This window comes from Pneumocystis jirovecii (genome assembly GCF_001477535.1).
Source record: "Pneumocystis jirovecii RU7 chromosome Unknown supercont1.3, whole genome shotgun sequence".
Classification (NCBI taxonomy): Eukaryota; Fungi; Ascomycota; class Pneumocystomycetes; order Pneumocystales; family Pneumocystaceae; genus Pneumocystis; species Pneumocystis jirovecii.
The window spans coordinates 242193-269852 of NW_017264777.1; the positions used below are offsets into that span (position 1 = coordinate 242193).

The 27660-nt window shown below is 28.6% G+C and overlaps 12 protein-coding genes across 12 annotated transcripts; 4 read left to right on the plus strand and 8 right to left on the minus strand.

The window, feature by feature from the left end:
- Positions 1–956: 956 nt before the first annotated feature.
- T551_00727 (glycogen debranching enzyme) lies at positions 957–5917 on the minus strand (the record flags this gene model as incomplete). The annotated part of the gene is made up of 10 exons (XM_018372991.1): positions 957–1049; positions 1091–1599; positions 1638–1724; positions 1770–1936; positions 1982–3844; positions 3890–4164; positions 4212–5014; positions 5058–5599; positions 5645–5790; positions 5852–5917. 10 exons carry the CDS (start codon positions 5915–5917, stop codon positions 957–959), a joined length of 4551 nt encoding a protein of 1516 aa, XP_018230737.1.
- A 141-nt stretch (positions 5918–6058) lies between these two features.
- Positions 6059–7486, minus strand: T551_00728 (ubiquinol--cytochrome-c reductase catalytic subunit CYT1; the record flags this gene model as incomplete). The annotated part of the gene is made up of 7 exons (XM_018372992.1): positions 6059–6147; positions 6191–6385; positions 6435–6646; positions 6692–6729; positions 6778–6956; positions 7104–7282; positions 7430–7486. The coding sequence occupies 7 exons, from the start codon at positions 7484–7486 to the stop codon at positions 6120–6122; spliced, it is 888 nt and encodes a 295-aa protein (XP_018230738.1). The 3' UTR covers positions 6059–6119.
- Positions 7487–7902: 416 nt separating this feature from the next.
- T551_00729 (phosphoribosylaminoimidazole carboxylase, ATPase subunit) lies at positions 7903–9888 on the minus strand. Its single transcript, XM_018372993.1, has 5 exons — positions 9804–9888; positions 8994–9749; positions 8220–8950; positions 7996–8175; positions 7903–7949 (listed from the first exon to the last, which is right to left on the minus strand). The coding sequence occupies exons 1-5, from the start codon at positions 9829–9831 to the stop codon at positions 7932–7934; spliced, it is 1713 nt and encodes a 570-aa protein (XP_018230739.1). The 5' UTR covers positions 9832–9888; the 3' UTR covers positions 7903–7931.
- A 904-nt stretch (positions 9889–10792) lies between these two features.
- Positions 10793–11229, plus strand: T551_00730 (uncharacterized protein; the record flags this gene model as incomplete). The annotated part of the gene is made up of 2 exons (XM_018372994.1): positions 10793–11004; positions 11046–11229. The coding sequence occupies 2 exons, from the start codon at positions 10793–10795 to the stop codon at positions 11227–11229; spliced, it is 396 nt and encodes a 131-aa protein (XP_018230740.1).
- Positions 11230–11380: 151 nt separating this feature from the next.
- T551_00731 (uncharacterized protein) lies at positions 11381–11743 on the minus strand (the record flags this gene model as incomplete). The annotated part of the gene is made up of 2 exons (XM_018372995.1): positions 11381–11441; positions 11574–11743. The coding sequence occupies 2 exons, from the start codon at positions 11741–11743 to the stop codon at positions 11381–11383; spliced, it is 231 nt and encodes a 76-aa protein (XP_018230741.1).
- A 392-nt stretch (positions 11744–12135) lies between these two features.
- On the plus strand, positions 12136–14111 carry T551_00732 (fumarate hydratase, mitochondrial; the record flags this gene model as incomplete). Its single annotated transcript, XM_018372996.1, has 11 exons — positions 12136–12282; positions 12328–12369; positions 12417–12454; positions 12495–12728; positions 12771–12884; positions 12925–13198; positions 13244–13342; positions 13381–13550; positions 13595–13703; positions 13750–14025; positions 14067–14111. 11 exons carry the CDS (start codon positions 12136–12138, stop codon positions 14109–14111), a joined length of 1548 nt encoding a protein of 515 aa, XP_018230742.1.
- A 331-nt stretch (positions 14112–14442) lies between these two features.
- On the plus strand, positions 14443–16062 carry T551_00733 (ATP-dependent RNA helicase uap56; the record flags this gene model as incomplete). Its single annotated transcript, XM_018372997.1, has 7 exons — positions 14443–14593; positions 14650–14724; positions 14812–15243; positions 15266–15384; positions 15429–15670; positions 15714–15895; positions 15941–16062. The coding sequence occupies 7 exons, from the start codon at positions 14443–14445 to the stop codon at positions 16060–16062; spliced, it is 1323 nt and encodes a 440-aa protein (XP_018230743.1).
- Positions 16063–16481: 419 nt separating this feature from the next.
- T551_00734 (uncharacterized protein) lies at positions 16482–19829 on the minus strand (the record flags this gene model as incomplete). Its single annotated transcript, XM_018372998.1, has 6 exons — positions 16482–16576; positions 16620–16985; positions 17028–17941; positions 17983–18558; positions 18606–18963; positions 19712–19829. 6 exons carry the CDS (start codon positions 19827–19829, stop codon positions 16482–16484), a joined length of 2427 nt encoding a protein of 808 aa, XP_018230744.1.
- Positions 19830–20529: 700 nt separating this feature from the next.
- On the minus strand, positions 20530–21708 carry T551_00735 (uncharacterized protein; the record flags this gene model as incomplete). Its single annotated transcript, XM_018372999.1, has 2 exons — positions 20530–20644; positions 20690–21708. The coding sequence occupies 2 exons, from the start codon at positions 21706–21708 to the stop codon at positions 20530–20532; spliced, it is 1134 nt and encodes a 377-aa protein (XP_018230745.1).
- Positions 21709–24073: 2365 nt separating this feature from the next.
- Positions 24074–24678, plus strand: T551_00736 (uncharacterized protein; the record flags this gene model as incomplete). Its single annotated transcript, XM_018373000.1, has 3 exons — positions 24074–24339; positions 24384–24504; positions 24595–24678. The coding sequence occupies 3 exons, from the start codon at positions 24074–24076 to the stop codon at positions 24676–24678; spliced, it is 471 nt and encodes a 156-aa protein (XP_018230746.1).
- A 208-nt stretch (positions 24679–24886) lies between these two features.
- On the minus strand, positions 24887–25487 carry T551_00737 (deoxyuridine 5'-triphosphate nucleotidohydrolase; the record flags this gene model as incomplete). The annotated part of the gene is made up of 4 exons (XM_018373001.1): positions 24887–25011; positions 25071–25172; positions 25221–25330; positions 25378–25487. The coding sequence occupies 4 exons, from the start codon at positions 25485–25487 to the stop codon at positions 24887–24889; spliced, it is 447 nt and encodes a 148-aa protein (XP_018230747.1).
- A 320-nt stretch (positions 25488–25807) lies between these two features.
- On the minus strand, positions 25808–27418 carry T551_00738 (uncharacterized protein; the record flags this gene model as incomplete). The annotated part of the gene is made up of 6 exons (XM_018373002.1): positions 25808–26184; positions 26226–26488; positions 26539–26623; positions 26673–27010; positions 27053–27246; positions 27287–27418. The coding sequence occupies 6 exons, from the start codon at positions 27416–27418 to the stop codon at positions 25808–25810; spliced, it is 1389 nt and encodes a 462-aa protein (XP_018230748.1).
- Between the last annotated feature and the right edge of the window lie 242 nt (positions 27419–27660).

A 27660-nucleotide genomic window follows, 5' to 3' on the forward strand; every position in this document is an offset into this window, starting at 1 on the left:
ATGATGTATATTTATATTTTAATAATGATAAACAATTAATACAATTAAAAATTGAAATAAAAAAGTAAATTTAATACAAAAAAATCATAATAATATTCAAAACATAATCATTTCAATAAAAATTCAATAACAAAAAATAATAATATCCTAAAATCTTGTTTTAAAGCCAAACTAAAAACTAAATCATATTTTTAATAAAATAAAAACAAATATAAAATATATTATTATAATTATTATATTATTAATATAAAATACAGAAATAATTTTAAATTTGTTTTAAACATAATATTTCTAATAATTAGAAAATTATCAATAATAAATTATTTCTCATACTCTTGATTCCAATAATTTTTTAATATATATAACTAAATCAATACTTTCAATATTATAGAAATCAAATTAAATCTAATAAAAAATATTTTTATAACTATGTTTAAAAAATTAATTAAAAAACATTATTAAAACTACCTTTTGAAAAAACTTTCACGTAATCTATTTATAAATATTTTAAATCAATATCCAAAAAATTATTAAGACAAAAAATTATTTAATAACATAAAACAATACTAAAAAAATAATTATCTTACAATAAAAACTTTTCAAAACCAAAAATATCAAAGTTAAATTATTATCAAATCAGCATTTAAGAAAATATTTTATAAATAATTTTACACTGTTTAAAATCTATTATTTATTATAAAACAAAACTATTTATTTCCGAATAATCTTAATAAGAAAAAAATATAATCAACAGTCTTTTTCTTAACTTTTAAGTTTTCAATTAAGTTTTTAATTAAAAACTATTAACATTTTCTTATAAAAATTTCAAAAACCAACAAATAAAATTTTAATTTCTAAAAAATTTATACAAAATATTTAAAATTTTTATTAATAAATCAACTTAAATTCTATATAAATTATTAACAGCAATATCCATATAAAATAATCTAAAACTTTCATTTATTTAAAGTTAATTTTGAAATATCATCATAAAGATCTAATATAGTAGACGCGGACCATAACTGAGTATTATTACTATCATTACAAAACTATTTTTCTCAGAAACAATATAAAATCAGCATTTCAATACCTCCCCATTTTTATTAGTTAATTCTACCAAACCAGCCCATGGGTTTTCTTGAATTTTTTTCATCAATGTAACCAAACGATCATGAATGTGGTAACAAACTATATCTTTATTTTTTATGAAATCATAATGAAATATATTAAAATAAAGAAATACTCTCAAAAAATACCCTGTACACCATAACCATTCTGGCCCTTGATGGTAATTTCTACCTTTAGATGTTGCAAAATCATCACTATCGTATGAATTTATGTAATATGGACGATAATCTTTATCAGAAGGATCCAAAGTTAACATACCCATAGGTCCTCGAATAACATTATCTGCTATTTCAATAGTTTGAACAGCATATTTGAAAGTAAAAAGCTCAGGCGCAACAATCATTGCAACAGCAAAATTAGGTCTAAGTTGGTAATCTTCATATTCTTTATTACTATGATAAACATCTTTATATATTCCTCTTCTATTAATCATTGAAACATTAACATCATATTTACAATCATCCTGAGGATCTAAATTATTAGATAGATAAAACAATGTAAAAAAATACCGAATGGTACATAATAACAAAATTCAAAATTCTCTTGAATTTTTTTTTCCCATTCTTCAAAAGTCACATTTTTAAATTCACCATTTTCTTTTTTAGGTCAATAATTTTTATTATCAAAACAATTTTATTCACCTTCAATGTTAACACAATGCCATTTATAAATATTTTTTCTTCGAAGTTCATTTATCCACCTTAACGTACTCTTAAGCATTCCAGATATTTCTATGGCAGCACCATCTCTCGGAGTACCAGGAACACCTTTATTTCCAGCTTTAAGACTTTCTCCCATTTTATCCATCCTGTAATATTTAAATAATTTAAAAGTTATTTCACGAACAATTTACCATGTTCCACAATTATATTTAGAACCACCAAATATTAACCCTGTTTTCCAATCAACATAAATATCAATATTAAAGCCCTTATCAGTCATTTCAGTATCTAGCCCTAACCCTGCATTTGCTTCTCTAAAATGAAGACCTGAAGCATGTCGTTGCATTATCTCATGAATAATTTCCAAAATAGTTGATTCATAAGAATATGCTCTATAGTCATCCAACTCAACAAAAGAGTCATCTAAAGGAAACCTTCTTTTAACACGCTCATATAATATTTGTATTCCATCAGGAACCAATTTAGTATATTCTTGAATTGCTTGTAAAAAAAACCAAACAGAATCACGAGAATTATACCGAGGCCTTTTAAAAGAATCAAGAAGATTTGGAATCATCCCATGCTTTAAAACAGACGCAAAGGCAAGAATATGCCTTTTTGCATCATCAAATCTCCCTGTTACTAGAAATAAACCTCGAAGAGAAATAAAAGTATCTCGACCCCAACAACGCTTCCAAGCACACGAAAAATGAGGTAACCCAGCAGAAAGACAAGGCTTATTTGTAAAGGGATCAAGAGAAGCAGACTTAACAATCCCATGCATTTGCACAGAGCAAAGCGACAAAGATTTAATAAAAGTATGCCCATTTTGAACAAGCGGAGACATAAGATTAATAGCTCTATTTCGTGCAGCCATTGATGCCAAATATACAATTGTGATGAAATAACGTGGTAACAAAAAACTAGGAACTCTTCTAATTCTAGAAAAGCGCACTTGAAGCCAAGTTGCAAGTTGTTGAAGTTGACTCAGCATATTTTCCATTTTATATAACCTTTGAACTATATAATCTAAAGCCCAGTGACCTTGACGAAGATGTTCACAAAGAGGATGATTTAAAAGATTACTTTGAATAATTTCTTTTAAAATAGGCATCCACCCTTCGAATCCGCAATAAACCAAATTCCCAAAATCCGGAATATTATAACATCCACCATTAATGGTATCATATTCTTCTTGATCACATCTATACATAACGGCATTTAAATCTACTAGATCAAAACTTTCCATAATACTGTCAAGATCAGTACAGATAAAATTATCTAAATTATCAACACTTTCAACCCATGTTTTCAATAAAAAAATACTTCCAGGAGGAAATTCTCTTGGCACTTCAATGCGCGTAAAAAATCCCTCTAAATCTTTGCCAGTAGTAATTATTGGACTATCTAATTCAACAACAGTAGAAGAAAGTCCTTTTATAAAATTAGGATCTTCTGAATTTTGAAATGATTTTATCTCCAAAGACAATGAAAAAACGACATCAACTTTCGTTCCTTTTAATACAATAGGTCCTATTTTGTTATCTTCATGCATAGAAAACGCAGTATGAGCTAATAAAAAATATCCATGATAATTATTTGGATTAACAGTATGCACTGTAATATAACTATTTTCATGGTGAACATATATTTCTTCAAAATTGTCTTTGCCCATTTCAACATGAATTTTATTTAAAATAGCTTTGACATTCCCTATACCAATAATATTCTCTAAAGAATAATAATATTTTCGTGATTCCATAACTATATTAATATAACAAGGCACAATTTCGTCATAACCCATAACGCTCCCTATAGAGCAATTGCACATTGCAACTAAAGCTGCATTCGGTAATGTATCATTTGCTATTCTTTTTTGAGCAGGCATCTCATTGTCATGAGTACAATCCATAAATAAGGTGTGTATTTGTGAACTTTGTACAGAAACAACGTTTAAAGATTTACTACTTTTACTACCTGTTGCCAAAAAAGAATATTTTGAAGAAATATTATCTAAAGAGCCCATTGGCTTTCCACCATATTTATGTATAAATCTAGATATTCTAAATACATAGTAAATATTAAAATGATAACCTAACCTTGACAATTCGCCAGGACACCATGCTTGCATTGCTTCTCTAATAAGACTACTTATACCTAACTTTTGCGTAAAAATAACATCCATTTCTTCATTCCCCGTAAACAATTCTGCTACAATATACAAATCATTACGTATTTCTCTGGCTTTGTCCAAAAGATAAACCCCAACATGCAAAGGAGTAGAATGACAATTATCAATACGAAATCCATTAAATAATCTTGCAAGAGTCTGAGTATATTTTGTCATATGATTCCATAAATACGGATTATCACCCTAAAACATATTAATACAATACTATCTAAGAACTAAAGAATTTTTACAGGATTTTTTCCATATCTCAATTTAACACAATCTTCCCATACTATTACCTGACGCAAAAGATAAGCCTTACTTTCTTGACCAGCAAAATCATTAAAGCTAGTATTCCAAACCCATCCATTATTTACTAAACATAAACTTCTATCAGGATATAATAATGTGTTTTTATTCCTTTCAATACGAGAAAAATAAGTTTCCACAAGAGGATTCTTTCGTGAAATTTCTCCTTTTTTTGGTCCATTATCATCTAATCTTAAATACTTCGAGCGGTTATATATCTGCTCGATTATTATTTTTTTATCAACATCGTATTCAATATAATATTTCAAATTGAACTCATCCAATATTTTTGTTAATTCTTTATCTAATATTTGTTCTTCTATATCAATCCCAAACAACTTACATAATATAGCAGCACCAATTTCAGGAACAAGACGTTTAGCAAACCTCTCTCCAAGAACGTTATAGTTGGTTATTGCAGAAGCATCAATAAAAGCATTAACTTTTTCTTTTAATGACCAATTAAGATCAATATTAAACCTATCATCCAATCTAGCCATTTTTTTCTTTTTGTAAGCATCTAAAGTATATTTTACAGATTCTTTAACATTTACTACGTAAAATTCCCATAACTTTAAATCTTCTAATACACAATTTTCAATACCATCAATAATTTTTAAAAGATCATCCGTATTTTTAGGATTAATAGGATACCCAAGTTCCCCAAGATTTGCAGAAAATTCAAGAAGAGAAGTATCTAATTCATATGCAGCAATAAGGTGAGGAGAATTATCCAAATTGTAACCTTTTAAAAATCAACGTAAATTAAATTACATATTAAAAATTACCAACTTCAGGATGGTCTTGTAACCATTTAGAATCTCTAGCAGTATGATTCCAAACAACATCAGTTATAGATAAAAGACCCCATTCTGTCTCCATCCTTCTTAAATATTTATCTATAATATCATTCTTTTGTTCCGATTCTAATTTTACGTCAAAAAGATCATCAGAAAAACTCAATTGATCATAAATGCTATATGGACTATTACTTTCACCTAAAGACTGCAAAGGCGTAAAATGAATCATATTATAACCTTTTTTATTCCCGATATAATACATAATTTTATCCCATTCTGAAATAGGCCCCATCCATTTAGAAACAACACTTTGAATTGCAAGAGAATTTAAAGGAATATGAGAGCCATTAATTTTTAATACAGGTAATACAGTAAAATAAAATTCATCAGTTGATTTCTGAGAAACAGAATGCTCATATTCTTTTAATTCCCATGATGATAATTGAGAATATTCTATTTTATAAGAAAATGAACCAGCTATATGAATTAAAATATCAATATTTGTAATGGAATTAAAATCAATATTCAATCTTTAAAACATTAAATATGTAAAAAATACCATATTAAATACTTACGAAATACTATACCATTTATCCCTACTAAATTTCAAACCCTTAGGAGGAAAATTATGTTTCAATACACTTTTATAATATATAGAAGTTATTTCATCAATTTCAAAACGAAGATAATATGGGACAAAAGGAGGAGGAAGACAAATATACTATCCGAAACCAAAATCAACGTCTTCATAACAAATATTTAATATTACACTAGATAAGTACCTTTCCTAAAGTTAAAGGCAATCCAGTACCAGATAATTTAACAGTGTAAATTTGCGTTTTTGTCATAGTCTTAGATTCTGATAAATCTCCTTAACCTTCGATAAAACAGTAAAATACATATAAATCCAAAGACAAAATAAATTAAAACTTATAAAAAACTTAATAACTACATAAAATAACACTTTTAAAGTTATTTCTCTTCAAAAATTTAAAATTTATTAAAATAAAAAAATAAAAAACATATGATCAACTTAAATGAACAGTTTATCTATTGTGGTCGATTGTATACAATTTTTCTGAATAAAATAATTAACAAAATAATAACGATTAGATAAATACCTTGTTTTAATAGGTGCCCACTTAAATCGCTTAACCCATAAATTCAATGCAAACAAAGTACTCAAAATAATCAATGTTTGAAAACCCATACGCTTACGATCATCATGTTCAGGCTCTGCTGCCCAATTTAGAAAAGATACGACATCTTTTGCCATCTGAGAAGTAGTTGCAGGAGTTCCGTCTTCATACTCAATTCTATTTCACATCAATGATTCATTTTCTTTTAGTATATGTATATATTTACAAGCCATCATAAAGTAATCTTGCCATAGCAATTTGACCGTTAGGAAAATAAGGATTATAATTCATACCATCAGAAAGAACAACACCAGCAGGAGGATCCACATAACCTGTAAGGAGAGAAAAAACATAATCACAACCTCCATGACGAGCTTTAATAATAAGAGAAAGATCAGGAGGAAATGCACCAGCATTTGCCGCACGAGCAGCCTCTTCCTAAATAGCCATTTCAGATTCAAACAAATACAAAAACAAACATACATTAGGATAAGGTTTTGGCATATAATCAAATAACTTTCCTAGAATTTATCTTAAAAATAAATTTACACAATAATACTATCAGATACCTGGACGCATAAACATATTACCACTTTCATCTGGACCATCTTCATATTCATATTCTTCAGCCATAGCTTTTACTTCATCAAGAGTATGAGTAACTCCAACAAGATTTCTCCATGCAACAAGATTTAAAGAATGACATGCAGAACATACTTCCTTATAAACTTGATATCCTCTCCGAAGACTAAAGTCAAAAGAATTAGCCCATATTTCTTAAAAATTACATAAAATATAAATCTTAAGTAATTTAATAAACATAATTATTATATAGGAAATTATGGTAAAAATATTCATAAAATAATAGAAAAGACATATAAAAAAAGATATATACCTTTTATGATCATAAGAGGAAAGGAAGCCTTTATGTGGCCAAGGATATTTCGGTGGATGTAAACCATGCTCCTCAGGAGTCATTGCCTTAATAGAATTACCATAGATATGATAATAAAGAAGAACCGATGAAAAAGAAGTAAACGTCGATATTGTAAGCATTGCTGTTTGAACTCCTGTCTACAAAGAAATTAACATCAATATTTAAAAATTAATCATCTACAAGGTAAAATTATAAAAAAATAATGTTCAAAAACATTTATCTAATATATAAAATGCTTTCAAAAACCAAAAAACAGACATAATTTTTTTACTGAAATTACTTACATAACTAAATTTTGCCTTATAACCATAAAGAAAATGACGTGAAAAACCAGACCACATTTTACACAATAACAATAACTTTTTTTATTTTATAAAAAATAAACGAAGCACAAGGCTTTGCCCAATGCCTCTTTTACAAAATTCACAAAATAAACCTTTTTTTCCCAATTTTTAACTTTTACACCTTTTCAAATCGCAAATCAACGAAAGCAAATTCTAAAAATACAAAAGAAAAATTAAATTTATAAATATTTGTAAATATACTTTTTATCCAGAAAAAATGACTAATATTCTTAAAGAAATATCTTTTTCTTAATAATCATATAACTTATTTTTAGTTTTAATATTAGACATTTTTATTAATTCATAAATATATGACCATAAAAACAATATACTTCTAAAAATCTAATAAGTAATACATTCCAAAGAGAATATAACAAAAATATCAATAAGTATAAGCTAAACTTTTCTTTAAATATAAAATTTCCATACAAAAACTTCTAAATTATTTATTATGCTCATACTAAATTAAAAATAAGCTTACTTACACCAAATGATAAAAAACTTACATTTTCCCATCCAATCTCCTGTAATTTCTTGCTTTTTAGAAGGATATCGGTTTCCATATTTCGAGTATACTCATCTAGCAAAAATCTCACTCTATTGTCCGTAATCCCAATAATACGTAGTGCTAAAAGGGCCGCATTAGTACTATTTCCTATAGCTACAGTAGCAACAGGAATACCCTTCTAAATCAAAGTAAATAGAATTCATTAATTATAAAAAAATATACCGGCATCTGAACAATAGAGTAAAGAGAATCTACACCATCTAAAGAGCTCCCTTTAACAGGAACGCCAATTACAGGAAGTGTAGTCATACTAGCAACCATTCCAGGTAAATGAGCAGCACCTCCTGCACCAGCAATAATAACCTTATAACCATTTAAAATAGCAGTAGATGAAAATTCTACAAGCTTTCTAGGCGTTCTATGAGCAGATATAATATCAGGACCAACAAAAGAAACATCAAATTTTTTAAAGATTTCTATAGCAGATTTCATTGTTGGTAAATCAGAATCAGATCCCATAATAATTGCTACTATAGGTGACTTTTCGTAAGAAAATATCTCTTTACTTGAAAAACATGATAATGATATTTTAGAAGACTGAAGAATCTGCTGAAGTTTATACTCCGCTTCAGACATAGATGAAGCAACAATAGTAATATGACCCATTTTTCTACCTCTTCGTTGTTCTTTTTTCCCATATAAATAAATTGATGAACCTCCTACTATGAGAGCCTTTCGACAAATTTCCATATATTCTACTTTTAAATCATCTGCAATTAAATTGAGCATAATAGCAAATGTTTTAAATGTTAAAAAGTTAAACGAATCAGATGGAAATGGAAGATTCAAAACAGCCCTTATATGTGATTCATATTGAGAAATAGAACATGCATTTATAGTATAATGACCAGAATTATGAGGTCGAGGGGAAACCTCATTAATTATAATATCACCTAAACAAAATTAATAATTATAAATAAATAAAAACATTAAAACCATTAGTAACCAAAAACATTTCAACTCCAAAAACACCTGCTCCTGAAAAACATTGAATAGCTTTCTCAGCAACCCGTTTTGCATTTTCAGAAACAGTAAAAGAAACTCTAGCAGGTGCATAAACAAGACGACAAATATTATCAGATTGAACAGTTTCTACAACAGGATATGAACCAATAACCCCTTCTTCATTTCTCACAACAATAACTGCAAGCTCCTTCATAAAAGGGACCCACCGTTCAGCGTAAAGAGATACATTTTCAAAAACTGATAATGAAGAATAAGCTGATTCTAAAGAATCAATTTTAAAATTTCCACGTCCATCATAAGCCATAGTTCGAGATTTCAACATAAAAGGATAACCTAACTTTTCACCAGCTAATCTAATATCCTCAAGAGTATTTTTAATTGAAATACTTTCAATTGTTGGATTTCCATGTTTCGTGAGATGAAGTTTTTGAAGATATTTATCTTGAATGATTTCAATAGTATTAGGTGATGGATGCACTTTTACTTTTCCATTTAAAAAAATGTGTTTCAAAGCTTTAATATCAACATGTTCAATTTCAATTGTAAGAATATTACATCTTTCTGAAAGAGATAAAATATCATCAAAGTTCAAAAAACTCCCATTTATATGATTCTTTGAAGAATTTACCTGTTTTGCAGGAGAATCAGGATCAGGGTCAAGGATTACTGTTTTAATATTCAGCCGATGTGCAGCTTCAACAAGCATTCGTCCAAGTTGACCTCCGCCTATTTCTTAAGTTAATATGATATATAATAAGCAAATAAAATTATTATAAATACCAAGAATTCCAATTATTCTATCATCCATTCTTATTTCATTCAAAATATTTTATAGTAATTCAAAAAAATATTCTATATATCAAATAAACCAATATTTATTATAGAAAATATAACATTAATATAAAATCTTAAAAAAATTCTAACAAAATACGCCAATATTTATTAAAAAATTGTAGCGATTATTTTAACATTTACAAATATTTATAACCTGGTTAAATAGCATTACTTTAACTTAAATATAAAAGTTATTACTAAAATTCATAATAATGTAATTAATTAATAAAATTGTACCCATCTAGACGAACTATACTTTTCATTACAATATTCCTGTATAGCAGATACAATGGAATTTTGAAAACTTTTCTATCATGTTGTACTTTTTTTTCTTAATAATAAACAATAAAGAAAATTAATCAAATACAACATGAATACATAAGTAAAAACACATAAGTATTGATATTTATATGTGATAACATATGTTTAATTGCTCTTAATTAGGCCCTAATTATTAACAAAAATAGCCTAGTATTATACATTTAATATAAACATCATATAAATCAAAACAGTTTTTAACCATATTTATAACATTTAAATATTATATATTATATAGAAATACAAAAAAAATTCGGAACTTTGATTTAAAATTTCGTTTTTTTTATATTCGTTCATAAATATAAATTTTTCAAATTTCTCAATTTAAATTTCATGAAAACATGTTAAATATTCAAATAAAATAAACAATAAATTAGTATAAAACAATTAGTTTATGTAAATATTTTTCTATGTAAATATTTTTCATTCGTTTTTTAATTAAACATTTAATACTAATATATATAATATTCAAAAACATAAAAAACAATAAAAGCCAAAATTAGTCTACAAATTATATATACTTCAATTATATATTTTTGAAATAAAATATTCGTGTAAGTTTAAAATTATTCGAATAATCATTATAAAAATGTAATTTTTATAATATAAAGTCATAAATGATAAAAGAAAAAACATCAAAAGAGTCTAGGATAATACCTCAACAAGAACTTTACTCTCGATTCTCATTCTTATATCAAGCAGCAAATATTTATGCAACTCATTCTATCCTCAACCAAGATAAATATATCAATAGTCACTCGGAACAGGCTCTGTCTAAATTCTACATCAATACGGCTAAAAAAATCGCACGAAAGGCTGTTTTAAAAATGTAACATCACTAAATAAGATAAATTATAACTAACTATTCAGAAACCCGTCAATAAAACGTACTCTTTGTCGACGTTGTGATACAATTCTTTTACCTGGCATTACTTCTTCTATAAAAATAGAAAACTTTTCAAAAAAGAATAAAAATAAAGCAGATATATCAGTTATTACATGTAATTTTTGCAATACGCAAAAAAAATATCCCGTATTAAAAAACAAAATTTAACCATAATAAGGTCTGGAAACAGGATTTTCTTGAAATATAATTTATGTATATAATAAAATCATATATAATGAAAAATATAATATTTTCTACCTAATGAATATCATAAATATTACTCATTTGACATAAACTTTTTTTAGCAACACATGCAAATTTAGCTTTGACCAGTATTTTCAAAATTTTCCTCTCCAAAAATTTTAGTAGCTGCCATAAACCTATGTCAAATAAATAATTATTATAAAAAAATAATGAAAATCATTCAGATACTCAAATTATCAATTTGTTTGTATTTAACAAACAATATTCTTGATAACTAATCTCCAAGAAATCATATTTCTAGTACTTACATAGACCCTTGTAATCCTCCTAGTCTTCTTATTGCCTCTGCTTGAATTGCCGTAACTCTAAAATGATTCTCCAAGTCAGAGAGATGAGCATGAAGTTGTGCAAGTTGAGAATGAAGATGAGAAAGCTGTCGAGATTTAATTTGAGCCGGAGTTGTTGATTGGCGATACATTATATCACGTCTAAAAACTTCTATTAAAAAACTATTTCTTTAATCAGGCCCCTCTATCTTTATTTAATATTTTTATTTAATTTTCTTAACATATACGTAATTTAAATTGTCTTAAAAATTTAATAAACAGAGAATAACAGAAAAAGCATTTCTAACTCTTTAAAGCACCATTCAAAAATAATTTTCAAATTTATTCTAATTCTTAAAATAGCTATTTAAATATATTTTTCCTTTACAGAAATACAATAGAAATACGTAAAAATAATATTTTTTAGTCAATTAAATTAAATTTACTTATTTTTTTTCATTAGATCCAATAAAAAATATACCTTTTATTTAACTAAATCAAAAGACATACAAAGATTTCTTATCTATTATAATCATAACATATAATGTATTTTATTAGGGTTCTTTCTAAACATCTCAAAGATATTAATTATTTGAAATTTCAACAAAATTATCATCACAATCAGTCTTGTTTAAAAAGATTGTTTTCAGGTACAAGGCTTTTAAATAATTTATTTACTATACAAACAAATGTAATTATTAAAATTCTTTACTAAAAACTTACGCTTAAACATTAGAATGATTTTCGAGTAGAGAAAGATGCTTTTGGGGAAATACAAGTACTTGACCTTTTTATATTTTATTATAAAAAGCTAAATCTCAAAAGGTCCCTGCAAATTGTTACTGGGGAGCTCAAACACAAAGGTATTTTCTCTTCTAGTTTTGAATTTTTAATATCTTTTAGATCATTAGAAAATTTTGATATTGGAGGGCCTACAGAAAAACTTCCTATCCCTGTTATAAAAGCCTTTGGGATTCTAAAAAAAGCAGCAGCAATAGTTAATATAGAATATGGACTCGATAAGACAATTGGAGAAGCTATTCAACAAGCAGCCGATGATGTTATTTCAGGCAAATTGCTGGATCAATTTCCTCTTGTAATTTGGCAAACAGGGTCAGGCACACAGTCAAATATGAAGTAAGGGTTATTCTTAAAAATATAAAATATTAACAAATATAGTGCCAACGAAGTTATTTCAAATCGTGCCATAGAAATTCTCGGAGGAAAATTAGGTTCAAAAGATCCAGTTCATCCTAATGATCATGTAAACATGTCTCAATCGTCAAATGACACGTATTATTTATTTCATCATTTCCTTTTCTTATTATTTTAGTTTTCCTACTGTAATGCATATTGCAGCTGTAACAGAAATTACACAAAAATTAATACCATCTCTCCAGTCTCTACATAACGCTCTTTTCGAAAAACAGAAATCATTTTCGAAAATAATTAAAATTGGTCGTACTCATTTGCAAGACGCTACTCCTCTTACTTTATCACAAGAATTTAGTGGCTATGTAACTCAAATTAAATATGGAATTGAAAGAATAAATGGTACATTGAGTCGATTAAAAAAGCTTGCACAAGGCGGAACAGCTGTTGGAACAGTAAGACCCAAAAAAATATAATAAAAAAACCTAAACATTACCAAGGGCCTTAATACTAAAACAGGATTCGATGTTAAAATCGCTGAACAAATATCAAAACTTACAAATGAAAAATTTGAAACAGCTGAAAATAAAGTATATGAAGTATACATATTTATATAATTATATATAAATCTTTATAGTTTGAAGCACTTGCTGCTCATGATGCAATTGTAGAAGCAAGTGGTGCTCTTAACACAGTAGCCTGCAGTTTAATGAAAATCGCCAATGATATACGTTATCTTTCTAGCGGCCCTCGATGTGGATTAGGTGAACTATCATTGCCTGAAAATGAACCAGGAAGCTCGATTATGTTTAAAATATAATATAATATATTTTTTTTATTAATAAAACTAGGCCAGGAAAAGTTAATCCTACACAAAATGAAGCTTTAACAATGGTATGTGCTCAAGTTATGGGAAACCATACAGCAATTTCTATTGGTGGTTCCAACGGCCAATTCGAGGTTTATTATTATACCTTAATAAATACAATTTCTCATGATTATCTAGCTCAATGTATTTAAACCAATGCTTATTGCAAATCTTTTGAAAAGTATTCGACTTCTTACAGATGCATCACGTTCTTTTACAAAAAATTGCATTATTGGTATTAAAGCAAATGAATCTCGTATAAACGAACTTATGAACAAATCATTAATGTTGGTTACAGCATTGAATCCATATATAGGCTATGACAAAGCAACAAAGATAGCTAAAACAGCGCACAAAGAAGGAATAACACTTAAAGAAGCAGCGCTTAAACTTGGCCTTTTAACTGAACAACAAGTATATTATTTCTTTTTTGAGGTTTTTACTTATTTTCTAAGTTTGAAACATGGGTAGACCCTCGGAAAATGCTGGGACCATCTTGAAAAATATAAATAATATTATACAAAGCAATATTGTCTTTAAAAATCAATAATTATACACAATTTATTTAACTATCAATCTTCAAAAACACTAACCCTTCTCAATTATAGACCCTGACCTAATCTGCAAATATTCTCATATTACTATTTATTCTACAACCTAGCCCTATATTAATAAACCCTTATTTTTATCTTTTTTTTACTCATTCATAAAAAACTTATCGACGTATAATAATTTCTCACCAAGTCAAAAAAACGGAAAATCGAAAAAACAACGAGGTTTTACATTGAAAAAAGTGTTTAAAACAGAAATTTTGAATATTTACTACTAATCATGGCATCTCATGACGATTTGATTGATTATGAGGAGGAAGAAGAATTACCAGCAAGTGCAGGTGTCTCCACGGTAATGGGCACAGGAGGAACAGTAAATGGCGAAAAAAAGAATGAAAAGAAAGGGTCCTATGTTGGTATTCACTCTACAGGTATGTTTTTTGCTTACGCTTTAAAATATGGGCAATAACTTACCATCTTTTTATAGGGTTTCGAGATTTCCTACTAAAACCAGAACTTTTACGTGCTATTATCGACTGTGGTTTTGAACATCCCTCTGAGGGTCAGTAATTACCTTTTCCCCACAGACGATGGCTAGTTTCATCGTTTTTCGAATGAAATGGTCGCTTATATTTATTTCGTTTTCCAGTCCAACAAGTCTGTATTCCTCAATCTATTCTTGGTATGGATATTATATGTCAAGCGAAATCTGGAATGGGCAAAACAGCAGTATTTGTACTTGCAACGCTTCAGCAGATCGAACCAGTTGACGGTGAAGTATCGGTTCTTGTTCAATGTCATACCAGAGAACTTGCTTTTCAAATCAAGAACGAATACGCACGATTTAGTAAATATATGCCTGATGTTCGTACTGCAGTTTTTTATGGCGGGACACCTGTTCGTAATGATATTGAGCTTCTTAAAAACAAAGAAAAATGCCCTCATATTATTGTTGCGACTCCTGGTCGACTAAATGCTCTTGTTAGAGACAAAGCTCTTCGTGCAGGATGCGTAAAACATTTTATTCTTGACGAATGTGATAAGATGTTAGAAGCAATAGGGAAGCATTTCTTCTATATAAGTAGCATTCTAATACATACTAGATATGAGACGCGATATTCAGGAAGTGTTTCGTGCAACTCCTCACCAAAAACAGGTTATGATGTTTAGTGCGACATTGAGTACTGAAATACGACCTATTTGTAAAAAATTTATGCAAAATGTTATTTTCTTTAATATGTTTTTAATTATTAATTTAAAATATAGCCTCTAGAAATATATGTTGATGATGAGACTAAATTAACTCTTCATGGTCTTCAACAACATTATGTAAAGCTTGAAGAATCAGCAAAAAATCGAAAATTAAACGATTTACTTGACGCACTTGAATTTAATCAGGTCGTTATTTTTGTAAAATCAGTTCAACGAGCTTCAGAATTAGATCGATTATTACGAGAATGCAATTTCCCCAGTATTTGTATTCATGGTGCTCTTCCTCAAGAAGAACGGTATGTCTTTAAAATTTAATATTCGGAATTCCAATTTTAATAGTATTTCTCGTTACAAATTATTTAAAAACTTTAACAAAAGAATTTGTGTTGCTACTGACGTTTTTGGACGTGGCATAGATATCGAGCGTGTTAACGTAGTGTTCAATTACGACACTCCTGGAGATGCAGATACATATTTGCATAGAGTTGGTAGAGCAGGAAGATTTGGTACTCGTGGGCTTAGTAAGGATTTTATAATTATATAATATATATATTTAATTATCAAAGGTATTACTTTTGTAAGCAGTAGTGGAGATGCCGAAATTCTTGACAAAATTCAAGAAAGGTTTGAGGTAAATATTACAGAGCTTCCAGAGCAAATCGATGTATCAACATACATGAACTCATAATATTATTATTGTTCTTGTGATACTACTCATTAAATAATTAACTCAGGGTAGTTATATTGTTATTTTCTTAGAATTTAAATAGTTTAATATTTTAATTATATTTCTGAATCTAAATCTTTAGCATAGAAACCAATGAGATCTTAAGTAGAATTAAAATTAAAAACCTTAGAAATATGAATGGAAATTTACAAACTATTATTACAATGAATTTAAAATACATTAAAAGTCTAAAAAAGCAATTTTTTTGGAAACTCAAAATTATTAATTTTATAATATATCAAAAAGCAAAATTTCATATATAACAAATTAAACCAAGTTCCTAGATTCATTTCAAATTACATTCATTATATATTTCAACTATATATATCAAACCCTTATATAATTCTCAAGTAATGTTATAAGAATCATTACATAAATATCTATTTCAAAATACGATCAGAAAGGTCAAGAACATGCTTATTTCCTAATATTAGCTCAAATTCCTTTACCAACTGTTGAAATGAAGAATTTATTCCTACTAAATTTAAATTACTATTTCAATAATCGTATGTTAAAACCTTTTTCCAAAAAAAAACGTGCAATACTACCATTTCCTTGTTCTGATACTTCAACACGAAATTTTATCGCTCTAAGTTTCATAGCTATAGACTTTAAATAGAATTCAAGAAGTGTAAAAGCAATACCATTACAATTAGAAATATTAGCATGAACAGTATATAACTGAATGTTATCACGTACATTTGTAATACCAATACCAAGGTGCTCCCATTTTTTCAAATTATTAGCAATTTCTTGATATAAATGTTGAAAAGGCAATATAGTCCTCAATGACTTTATATTTGACTTAATATTAAGTACTTTTGCAAAAAAAGACTGCTGAATTACAGGTTCAACTGTTTTTTCACAAGAAACTTTATTTTCCTCTAAAACACATTAACCACTAAAATTCTCAAGGATGAATTTACTTTCATGATTTTTGGTTCTTTTTGAAATTATCCGAAATATAGTTGTTGGATAAACCACACGTGAAGAACCAGCACCAGACTTCTTTCTCCAAAAAAATACACATTTTTTCTCTTTAGTTTTCTTTTGCGTCATATCAATAGAATTTGTTGGAGCACTAACAGCTCTTTTTTCAACTGATCTATATTTGCCCACTACATATTCTGGAAGACTTGATACCCTCAATCTTGATTGATCTTTAACAATAAAATACTTAGAACAATGTGCATCCTCAGATGAATTCAAATCATTCAGCATCTTAGAATTATTTTTCTTGAAAGTTGTTAATTCATTATTTTCTTCATAAATTTTAAGCATCATTTTATTGCTTCCAAACTCTTTAGAAATTGTACTAGAAGGATGTATATGAAATGGCTGAAAACAATGTATCAGTGAAGACTTTCTAGAAGAAAAAGTATTATCATTCTTTAACTCAGAATCATGAAGTACAGGCTGATTAAAAGCAAACTCACACTCAGCAGCAAATTCTGCAAAAAAGTTGACAGAATCACATTTACCTGATATATTACCGCTATTTTGTAAAAGACTTTTAGAGTCGAGACAAACGGAATCATTCTTTTTTTTAACATAAGTAAAATCAACACCCCTTTTACGAACAGAATTAGCAACAATGCCAGATACCCTATTAAGGTTTTTCCGAGAACTCGAAGTCGACAACTTCGAACGTTGAGATACAGATTCTTTTAATTGTTTATGAACAGACAACGGTCTCTGGTTACACGATGCTAATTTCGAAATTTGAGAAGCAGATGATTCCCGAGAACGATTAACAAACTCAACATAATTTTCATAATACTTCATTCGTTCTTTTCGATATTTTAACAAAAGATAATAAAAAGTTTTCTCAGGATTCCGCCTAAAAACTTTATAAGAAAGAAAAACAAAAAACGAACATACTCATCACTTAACAATTTATTTATAATAACTTCTTTACTAACACTACGCCACAAAGTCTGAAGATTCTTCAAAATCTCGGTATCAATTTCATCTCTTTTTTGAACAGGATGCTTCAACTCATCCAGACTAGGCATTTTAGAGGGATTCTCCAAAAGAGTATCAAAATGATTATATTTTGACAAGAATGGATGCTTTAAAATATCTGCCATTTTAATTCGAGTATGAGGATTAATATCAAGCATCCTCCATATAAGATCCTTTCCTTCCGATGATATTTTAGAAGGCATTACAAATTGCCCTGCCTTAACCTTAAGAAGCAATTGACGAACATTTTCATCATCAAAAGGAAGATGCCCAGTAAGAAGTGCAAAAAGAATAATTCCACACGACCAAATATCCGACGGTGCACCATGATATATTTTACCAGCTACAATCTCAGGCGACGCGTAATGCGGTGACCCACACGATGTCTCAAGCATACGATCAAACGGTTGTAACGCAGCCATTCCAAAGTCTGCAATTTTTATATTACGATGTTTATCAAGTAATAAATTTTCCGGTTTCAAATCACGATGGCTAGTTTAAATCAGCCCCAACACACACCCCCCTATTATATAATATACCAAATATTAAACCTATGACAATAATCGACTCCTGCAATAATTTGACGAAAATATCCCACCGCTTCTCTTTCTTCAAGCTTGCCTTTCTGAACAAGATAATCAAATAATTCGCCTCCTTCAATATATTCAAGAATAAGATAAAGCTCATTTTTGTTTTCCCAAACATCATATAAACGCATCACATTTGGATGATCTATAAGCTTCATAATAACCACTTCACGTTCAATTCCATACGAAAAATTAGATTCAATGTCTTTGTTTTTAGAAAGCTTAGATGACTCTAACGACTGGTTCTTAGGAACAATTTTTACAGCGGCCAATTGGCCTGTAACAGAATGTTTTGCAAGACGAACTCGGCCTGAAACAGATAAATTAGCATTTTTACGCAAAAACCCCAAAGCAACAACATCCGTTCATAGATATGCCACATATATATACTGTATATAACCCATATATTATGCATACACAAAGCATATAGCATGTATAACAGTGTATACAACAGATATATAACGTATATACTAAGGATATAACATATATATTTTACATATAACATGTACACCATACATACACTATATATACGCTGCACAATACACAGTATATACAGTGTATATTATGTATACAACACATATCCACAGTATAACATATACATTGTGTATATAACGTATATACTGCAAAGATAACGTGTACACTACATATGCTATACAACAGTACTTATACACATGTTTTATGCATACACCAACATATACTATGTATACACTGTACATACACTACACATATAGCATACATAGCATATACAACGTGTATAGCATATATAGTATACACATTATACACGTATTATATACATACTGTATACACTGTGCATACAGTATGCATATATTATGCACAATGTGTATAGTGTATGTACAGTACAGTGACACTGCATACAACGCATAGTGTGTATTACGTATATGCACCATATGCTCCGCACATAACGCACACAACTGTGCATACATAACGCATACAACACGCATATATACACTGTATAACATATATACTGAGAATATGACGTGCATACTGTGTATACAGCCTCCAATTTCCTCAATATCCACCCTATACGCCCACCATACCTGTGCTCCCATGTCCCAATGTCCGGCCAAGCTTCCACGGCCCAATATGTGTTCGATGCTGCCGCTTATCCTTCCATGACTCATCCAATACTCGCGGCTGCTCCAGAGAACTCATCATTCACAGTCATCAGAACCCTTAAAAGATAAAAACACTTTATATAGCCCTTCACTTGACGTATGAACAACGCTGCACCTTTTCTAACACCCTCCATCAAGCACTATCCTCACTGTTTAATCGGGTGTTTCCCTTAGACAAGGAATGTGATATAGAGCTAACGAAAGATTGATAGGGATAATTGAGGAATCGATAGGATGGAAGAGATGTAAAGATTTATAAGGAATATGTAAAATAAATACAAAGAAAGAGTGTATTTTGATAAAAAAAGATATATTAGAAAGAACAAAGAAGAATTATGAATGTTAATTGTTAAAAATAGAAGAAAAAAGCTAAATAAAAAATAAACATTTAAATAGAGAATGTGTGCACAGACAATTCGGGCCAAGCGTAGGGTAAAAAACAGGTGTTCCGGGATTCAGCATGTTTTTTAAAAGCAAAAACTAAAAATGTATAAAGAATAGCATGGAAACCCTGTAGAGGAGTATAAGTAATCTGTAAAAGAGAAATAAATAAATGTATCATAAATAAATATATAATTTTTTTAAAAAAAATATTTATCGCTAGAGAAAATATTTTTTAATGTATTATTTAAATAATGTATTTTTAATAAAAATATATGAAAATATGAAAATTGCTCTATATATAAACCATTAAACATATGAACTAAAACAAACCTGTTACTAAAGAAAAGACATTGATTTCACCTAATACATCCTTTGACCAAAATGTGCCTTTTAAGAGCATCCTTGCGTGAAAAAGACTTATCACAGCTTGGACACGGAAATAATTTAACATCCAAATGAATTCTTTTATGTCTGGAGAGATTAAAATGGAAAAATACTAAATTTGTTATATAATACCTTTTTAAGTCATGGTTCCTATTGAAACTTTGAAAACATTGATCACACTTGAATGGACGATTCGAAAAAACAGTAGAAACTTTAATAGGGCGAGAAGTAAGAGGAAACTTAGTAGAAGTTGACTTTTTCTTCAGAGAATAATTGTTTTGAGATGACTGCATAGATAATTGTAAATTGTTATCATTCTTAGAAACCCTATTTGAAGAAGACAATTGATTTGAAAAACAATTAGGACAGCCAGCACATGATTCCCCACAAGTGGTATACAAAATAGGTCCCATAGATGAATAATTATTTTGTAAAGATAATAACTGCGAATAAGGCTGATAATTTATGGTGTTATTATAGTCATAAGTCTGATAATTTATAGCGTTGTTATAGTCATAAGTCTGATATAAAGAGTGAATAAAAGGCAAAAATGATTCAAATTTTCCATTAAACTGTGACTGTCCATTTACCCAAAAAGAAGTATAACTTGTATCTCCCTGAGCAAGATATGGATAAACAGGAGAAAAATTTGTTGCAAAAGATGGAAAATAAGATTGCTGTTCATAATAGTTGTTATTTAATGACCCAAGCGACTGTTGTTGAAGAACTAAATATGGATGCTGTTGAGAAAAATGAGATTCAGGTGTATGTCCGCCTTGTATAATTGTTGCAGGCGAGTATCCAAGTAGACTAGGCATTCCAATAGATGAAGGAGAAGAAAAATTACTAGAATCATACATTTCATCCTGATGCGATAGCCCAATAATAGAATCAGCTTGTTGAGGAGAAAAATAAGGAGATGAAAACTGTCCTTGAATGTCAGAAAACTGCAAAGACTGATCTAATTGTTGCATTTTCGAATTAGCAGCATCTTCAATAAGTTTATAAGATTCAACATTATTTTGTAGTATATCAGAGATATTAGATGGTGATGGCAAAGATTGGGTATTGTTAGATAAATTTCCATTGTCTTCTCTTGATGAAACATGAAAAAGCATCTCCAAGCTCTCTTGAGTCTGATCCAAGCTCATAAAATCTATATTTAAACTAAAATAAGAAAAAGTGTTGATCTTGTAGTATTGATAATAAATAATTCTACATAAAAAGCTCGGAACAAAGACAAAATAAACAAATCCAAAAGTTACCACAAAAATAATCCAAAAAAAGCAAAACCCCTAGAGAAAAATGTCTTCCCAAAACTCTGTATATAATAACAGACGTTTACTAATTAATGTTTCGAATCAAAAATAAATCTAAACAAAAACGCTTTCAAGTCCAAAAAACAAATTAAAATATTCTTATCCTTTTACTTGCAAACAAACTAGAAATATGCCCTTTTAAATACTTCTTTCCAATTATTTTCAGATTTCAAAAGACGTTAAAATTATTGAAATTTAATCAAAAATGTCCGAAAATAACGAAAAGATAATAAACTACAAAAATTAGAAAAATCCAAATAATTCCCTTAAAAAATTATTACTCTAATAATAAGTCCTTACTAAAAAACTTCTTTCTTACAAATCCCTTGCATTTTCTGAATTCCTTTATACATTTTAATTATTTTTCTTTTTTTTAAATATTCATAAAAATCAAGGTGCTAAAACAGACTTGGACTCACCCATTTATTTTTATTAAAAGGCTGTCCCAAACAAATTGTCCTTAAATATTTAATTCATCTAAAGCTATTTTAGTCAATATTATATTTTTTAGCATGCACTAATGGCTTAACTCTCCAACCCTAATTAGGTATAAGTCATAAAGCCATCGGCTAAAATAATTAACCTTTAGTAGATTATTGCCTTATTGTACTTAACAAAACCTAATATAGCACTAGTCTAAATGTTCTCAGGGCTTTATTAAGGTATAGAATAATGCAGTAAAGGTAGATATCCGAAAGTTATGAGGAGGGAATTGCAGATAAGTAAATAAAGAATTACATATATAAAGGATATAAACATATAAAAATGTATCTTTAAACGCTTAAACATGAAGATATCCATAAAAATCAATTTTTGTTAAGGAACGTACTTTTTGTATATAGTATATATTATATATACAAATGTGTAAATAATATCCTATATAGTTATTCTAAATTTTAATTGTGTAAAAATAACTAAATATATGTATAAATTCAAAAAGATAGAGAAAATTCTAAGATGATATTTTCTCAGTAAAATGATATTCTTAGTATAGTTTCATACAAACGGCATTATAAAATTTAGAGCGCCTCTATCTTGATCAGATATTTATAAAACTTTTTGATTAGTAGAGTTTTCAGAAGTTTAAAACAGCGAATCAAATATCATCTTGCGCAAACGAGTATAGTTTTATTTTCACAAAACGGTTTAACTATTTTAGTCAAAATATTAGTGCATTTCGGTTAACTGAATAAGTATCTTTTTAAGAAAAAAAAGAAAATTTGACAGAAATTGCTTCTTTCATTATACCTTAAAATGTGTTATTGTAACTCCTATTCAAAATATTTCATTTTGAGGAAACATCCTTTGTATTTTATAAATGAAAAAAACATCTTTATATATCTCTTTTTTTATTTTAAGATTTTATACTATAAAAAGACCAAAAGTCTCAAATTAAGGATCATTTATTATCTATAAAAGCAAGAGACTTTTTAAATTCCTCTGTGAAACCACTCCCAAAAATAAAATTTATGTTTGATAAAAAATATTTTTTTTTATAGAGAAAAATATATTTATCAAATAAATAACCCTTTTAAACCTCTTTATCTTCTCAAACATAGTTTTTGCCTTCAAAATTATACATTATAATATCTGTCTTATATCTATCTTTAACAGATATTCCTAGGCATTAATAAAATTAGCGTCTCATGTTTCAGAGACTATAACTTTTTTAAAATAACCTTATTTAAACAAAGAAAATAAGCTACAATATATTTATAAATACAAGCAAAAATCAAAACGTAAAAAACCTAGAATCGAGTCATATTCATAACACGAATATATAAATGTAAATATAAAATCTAATTATATATAGCAACATGCTTTTGTCTACAAGCCATACCCACTTTTCTTTATCTGATTCAATAATTTATATATAAATTGACTATCCTATCTCTAACTTAGATCTTATAGTATAATATATATATAAACGTGAAATACTCGATATCGGACCAATAAATTGTCAACGTACTAAAAGACATACATTACATATAAACAACAAGTATACAATATATATGATCTGTGTAATTGACTTATTTCTTGAAGAATAAACAAAAGAAAATATATTCTAAAGAGTTATTCTATGGAAACTACTGATCTCCGTAAAGACTCACTGGCAGGACTGGTTTACCATCTTTTTCAAGAAAAAAACAAGTATTGATTCTGTTACTAGTCTTTTTCTATTTTTTCAGACATTTTAATGGAATTAATTATTGACATTGCACTTTCAGCACACAAAAAAGAAGTCTTTTCACGCCGCAAATGCCTACGCTGCAACAAATTCTGTCATTTTTATTCAATAAAGCCAGGAAGAGATATTTTTGGAAAGCCTTATCAAACGCCATCAACTGCGCCGTATATTTCATGTACTATTTGTAAAAGAGAAGTAGCAGCAGGTCGTTACGTTCCACATCTTGAAAAATGTTTTGGAAGTGGTCGTCTAAGTGGTCGCTTAGCACAACAAAGGTACTTTTATGTATTTAAAAGGAATGTATTATAGCATTGCCTAGGGTAAATGTATATAATGCGTCTATGTCATCATATGCAAATGATGCTGATAATGATATTTCTTCTTCAGAAGAAATACATCATAAAAAAAAGAAGCGCCGCCATGGCAATGGATCTGGAAAGGTATGTTTTAGACAGTAATGAGTTGCATGTGCAAAATTTAGACTTATTTGCATCACTTATATTATAAAAAGGAAATTAACTTTTTTATAGTCAGGATCAGGAAAATCATCACATTTAAAGACAAAAAAAACTATAATTACATCTAATAGCTCAGACACTGATTTACAATCATGAGTGTTATCAGAAGTACCAATATGTATAAAAATAAAATAATTTTTTATATTAAAATAACAACTCACATTTTGCAAAACGAATTTAAGTGTATACAATTATTTAAGTTATAAATAAAACAACGTCTTTATAATTTATACAAAGTAATTATTTGTCAAATACTTAGAAAACATTATCATATTTAATAATTAATTATATTATATATACAACTTTATCTTCCAGTACTACCAAATCCACCAGAACCTCGACTAGTTTCTTCTAAATATTCTACAACTGCAACCTCTGGAGTACATATTTTTTCAAGAATTAGCTGTGCAATACGATCCCCATACTTTACTGTATTTTTTTCAAAACATTCAATATCACATAAAATATCGATTCAAAAAAAGACTTACTTTGAAAATCTTCATTTCCATGATTAAATAAAAGAACTTTGACTTGACCACGATAATCAGCATCAATTACACCTGCACCTGTGCTGATAGATGCTTTTAAGGCTATTAAAATATTAAATTAAATTTTAAACCTAATAAATTAAATCAAACCCAATCCAGAACGTGGTGCAATTCGCCCATAAGTGCCAGATGGAACAGCAATTGCAATATCCGTATCAACCAATGCTTTCCCGTGTGCCGGAACCACTGTATCACATGAACTATGTCCATAAATAACCCTATTTTTCTATACATTCATTAACTCTACCTATAAATATCATATCCAGCAGCATATAAACTGCCTCTTTTAGGAGTTATAGCACGACCACTTAACTTCTTAACAAGCAATTTAATATCATGATTCTCTAGATCGCTCATAATTATTCTCTTTATTTTACACTTAATTTGATTGTAATTTACGAGTGAGCTAAAATATAAATTTTAAAATCATAAATATATATACAAAATTATTTTGTACAAAGAAAAACCATTTGCAAACCGAATAAATAATTGTTAAGCTATTATTTTTACTTATATTTTAACACAAATAAAATAACCATTTTCAACATAAAAAACCTATTTCAAAATATAATCCATAAATACTTCTGATAATATTTAAAGTTAGTAAAAAACCAAAAAAAAAATGAATGCAATTTATAAATATTTAAATAGAAAAAAAAAGACAAAAGATATTTTTATCAATCTCTATCATCTTGAACCCTAGGTATTTGTGACTTCAGTGTATAATCTAACTCATTAGAAATATTTTTAACATTTGTTCGTTCTGTAATTAAAAATACTGGCATAGATGATCCGTTATGAGATAGATAAGAATGTTCAAATTTAGAAGACGGAAAATTGCTTTTTTCCTTAATATCATCATTCATATTATCTTCATCATCTGTGCTTGGTGTATCTATAGTAACTTTTCCTGAGAGATCAATTGTCATAACTTTTTTTTTAGGAGCATTCATAGAAGCTAATGCTTTTCTTTGTTTTTCGAGCATAAGAAAACGCTCAGCAGGAGTTGCCCAGCGATCGGGTCCAGCCAAAGGATCAAAATCCGATGCCTCATCTTATTTTTTTAAAACATAACATACATTGCAAAAATCTTACCTATTATTTTATCTATCATATTAGCCCGGTCCAATTCGAGAAGTCTGTTTTTGTCATTTTCAGCATCTTGTGCCTTTTTTTCAAATTCATCTTTGTTAATGCTGTTGTATCCTACATAACATGTAGAATAAAGCTGTTTTGTATCTTTGCCAATTGCAGGTTTTTTCGATTTCTGTCCTAAAATATGAGACCTTTCCATACGAAGCTGTCTAACCAGATCCATTTGCTGTTCCCGTGACAAAAGAGGAGTATTACAAAAACTACTAATTTAAATCAGTCCTTGTTTTATTTCTATAGATTAAATAATCCGTACCATGAATTAATGCCTTCCACAACACATATAATCTTTCCACATATTAAACAGTTAGGAACTAAATGATTTAAAGGATGCTTTCGTGCTAAATATACTATTATTCCTTTTTACTAGATTTAATCATAGATCTATACCTTGACAATAGCATTTTTTTCGACCCTGAGACTTAATTTCACTCAATTCTAAACGTTTCAACGCAGAATCAATATCCGAAAGAGACGCAAGCTTCAGATCCATTTTTTTTGGTTTCTTCATACCAAGTTCAGATGTCAAAATCCCCAACTTTGGCTTTCTTTCACGGAATTGACTTGAACCATCAGAAGCTTCCAAAGAAGAACCACAAAATGCTGAAACTTTTGGTGTTGTTACTGACTTTTCTTCTAAAGCTGTTTCTATTCCATTTGCCCTTATTGGTGCTAGAGACTCGTTGAAAACTGAATGCAAACATTTATCTGAAGTTTTAGCCTGTTTTCTACCCCAAGTTACGCAGGAAAAAAAACATAATACTTCCTACATTCTTCCCACATTCGTCTTCTCTCTATATGGTCTTATTTTTCCCGACATTTGGCCTTTAAATAGTCCTTCCATCTCTCCCATTTCTATACCTTTTTCTTCTAAAGAAATATCCATTTCACCACGTATACCAAACCGTCTGCTATTAAACTCACTTATGAAATCATTTACTGCAGCTGATTCACCCAATAAATCCTAAATTTAATAAGCTTTATCTCCCTACTCATTAACAAACTTTAAAATACGCAGTTGATGCCTCTGCTGACCGAAGTTCCATTACATGAGCTACAAGCTCCTTAAGTACTACATAGTCAACCGATAACAATGCTTCTAACATTGCCAATGTCCAACGTTCTGTCCCATCCATTGTTCTATACTAAATAAAACTTAATACAAAAAAACAGATTTCAAATAGAAATAAAAAAACTATTAGGGCACATAAAGAACATATTTAAGATGATTTTAAGATACTTATAACATATAATAACACATATATTTTCGTCCACAGAAACCCATACAACCTTATGTACTTTTGTGCACAACAACCTCGTTCAAAACCCATTGGATATAGTCGAATGGATACACGGATATATACAATATTTCCACAGA

Bases quoted from the DNA above. Each gene is read 5' to 3' on its own strand.
- T551_00729 (XM_018372993.1), bottom strand. From the start codon at position 9,831: ATGGATGATAGAATAATTGGAATTCTTG. The intron at 9,750-9,803 runs GTATTTATAATA...CTTAAGAAATAG, and splicing joins TAGAATAATTGGAATTCTTG to GCGGAGGTCAACTTGGACGA. The intron at 8,176-8,219 runs GTATATTTTTTT...ACTTTGATTTAG, and splicing joins ACTCTATTGTTCAGATGCCG to AAGGGTATTCCTGTTGCTAC.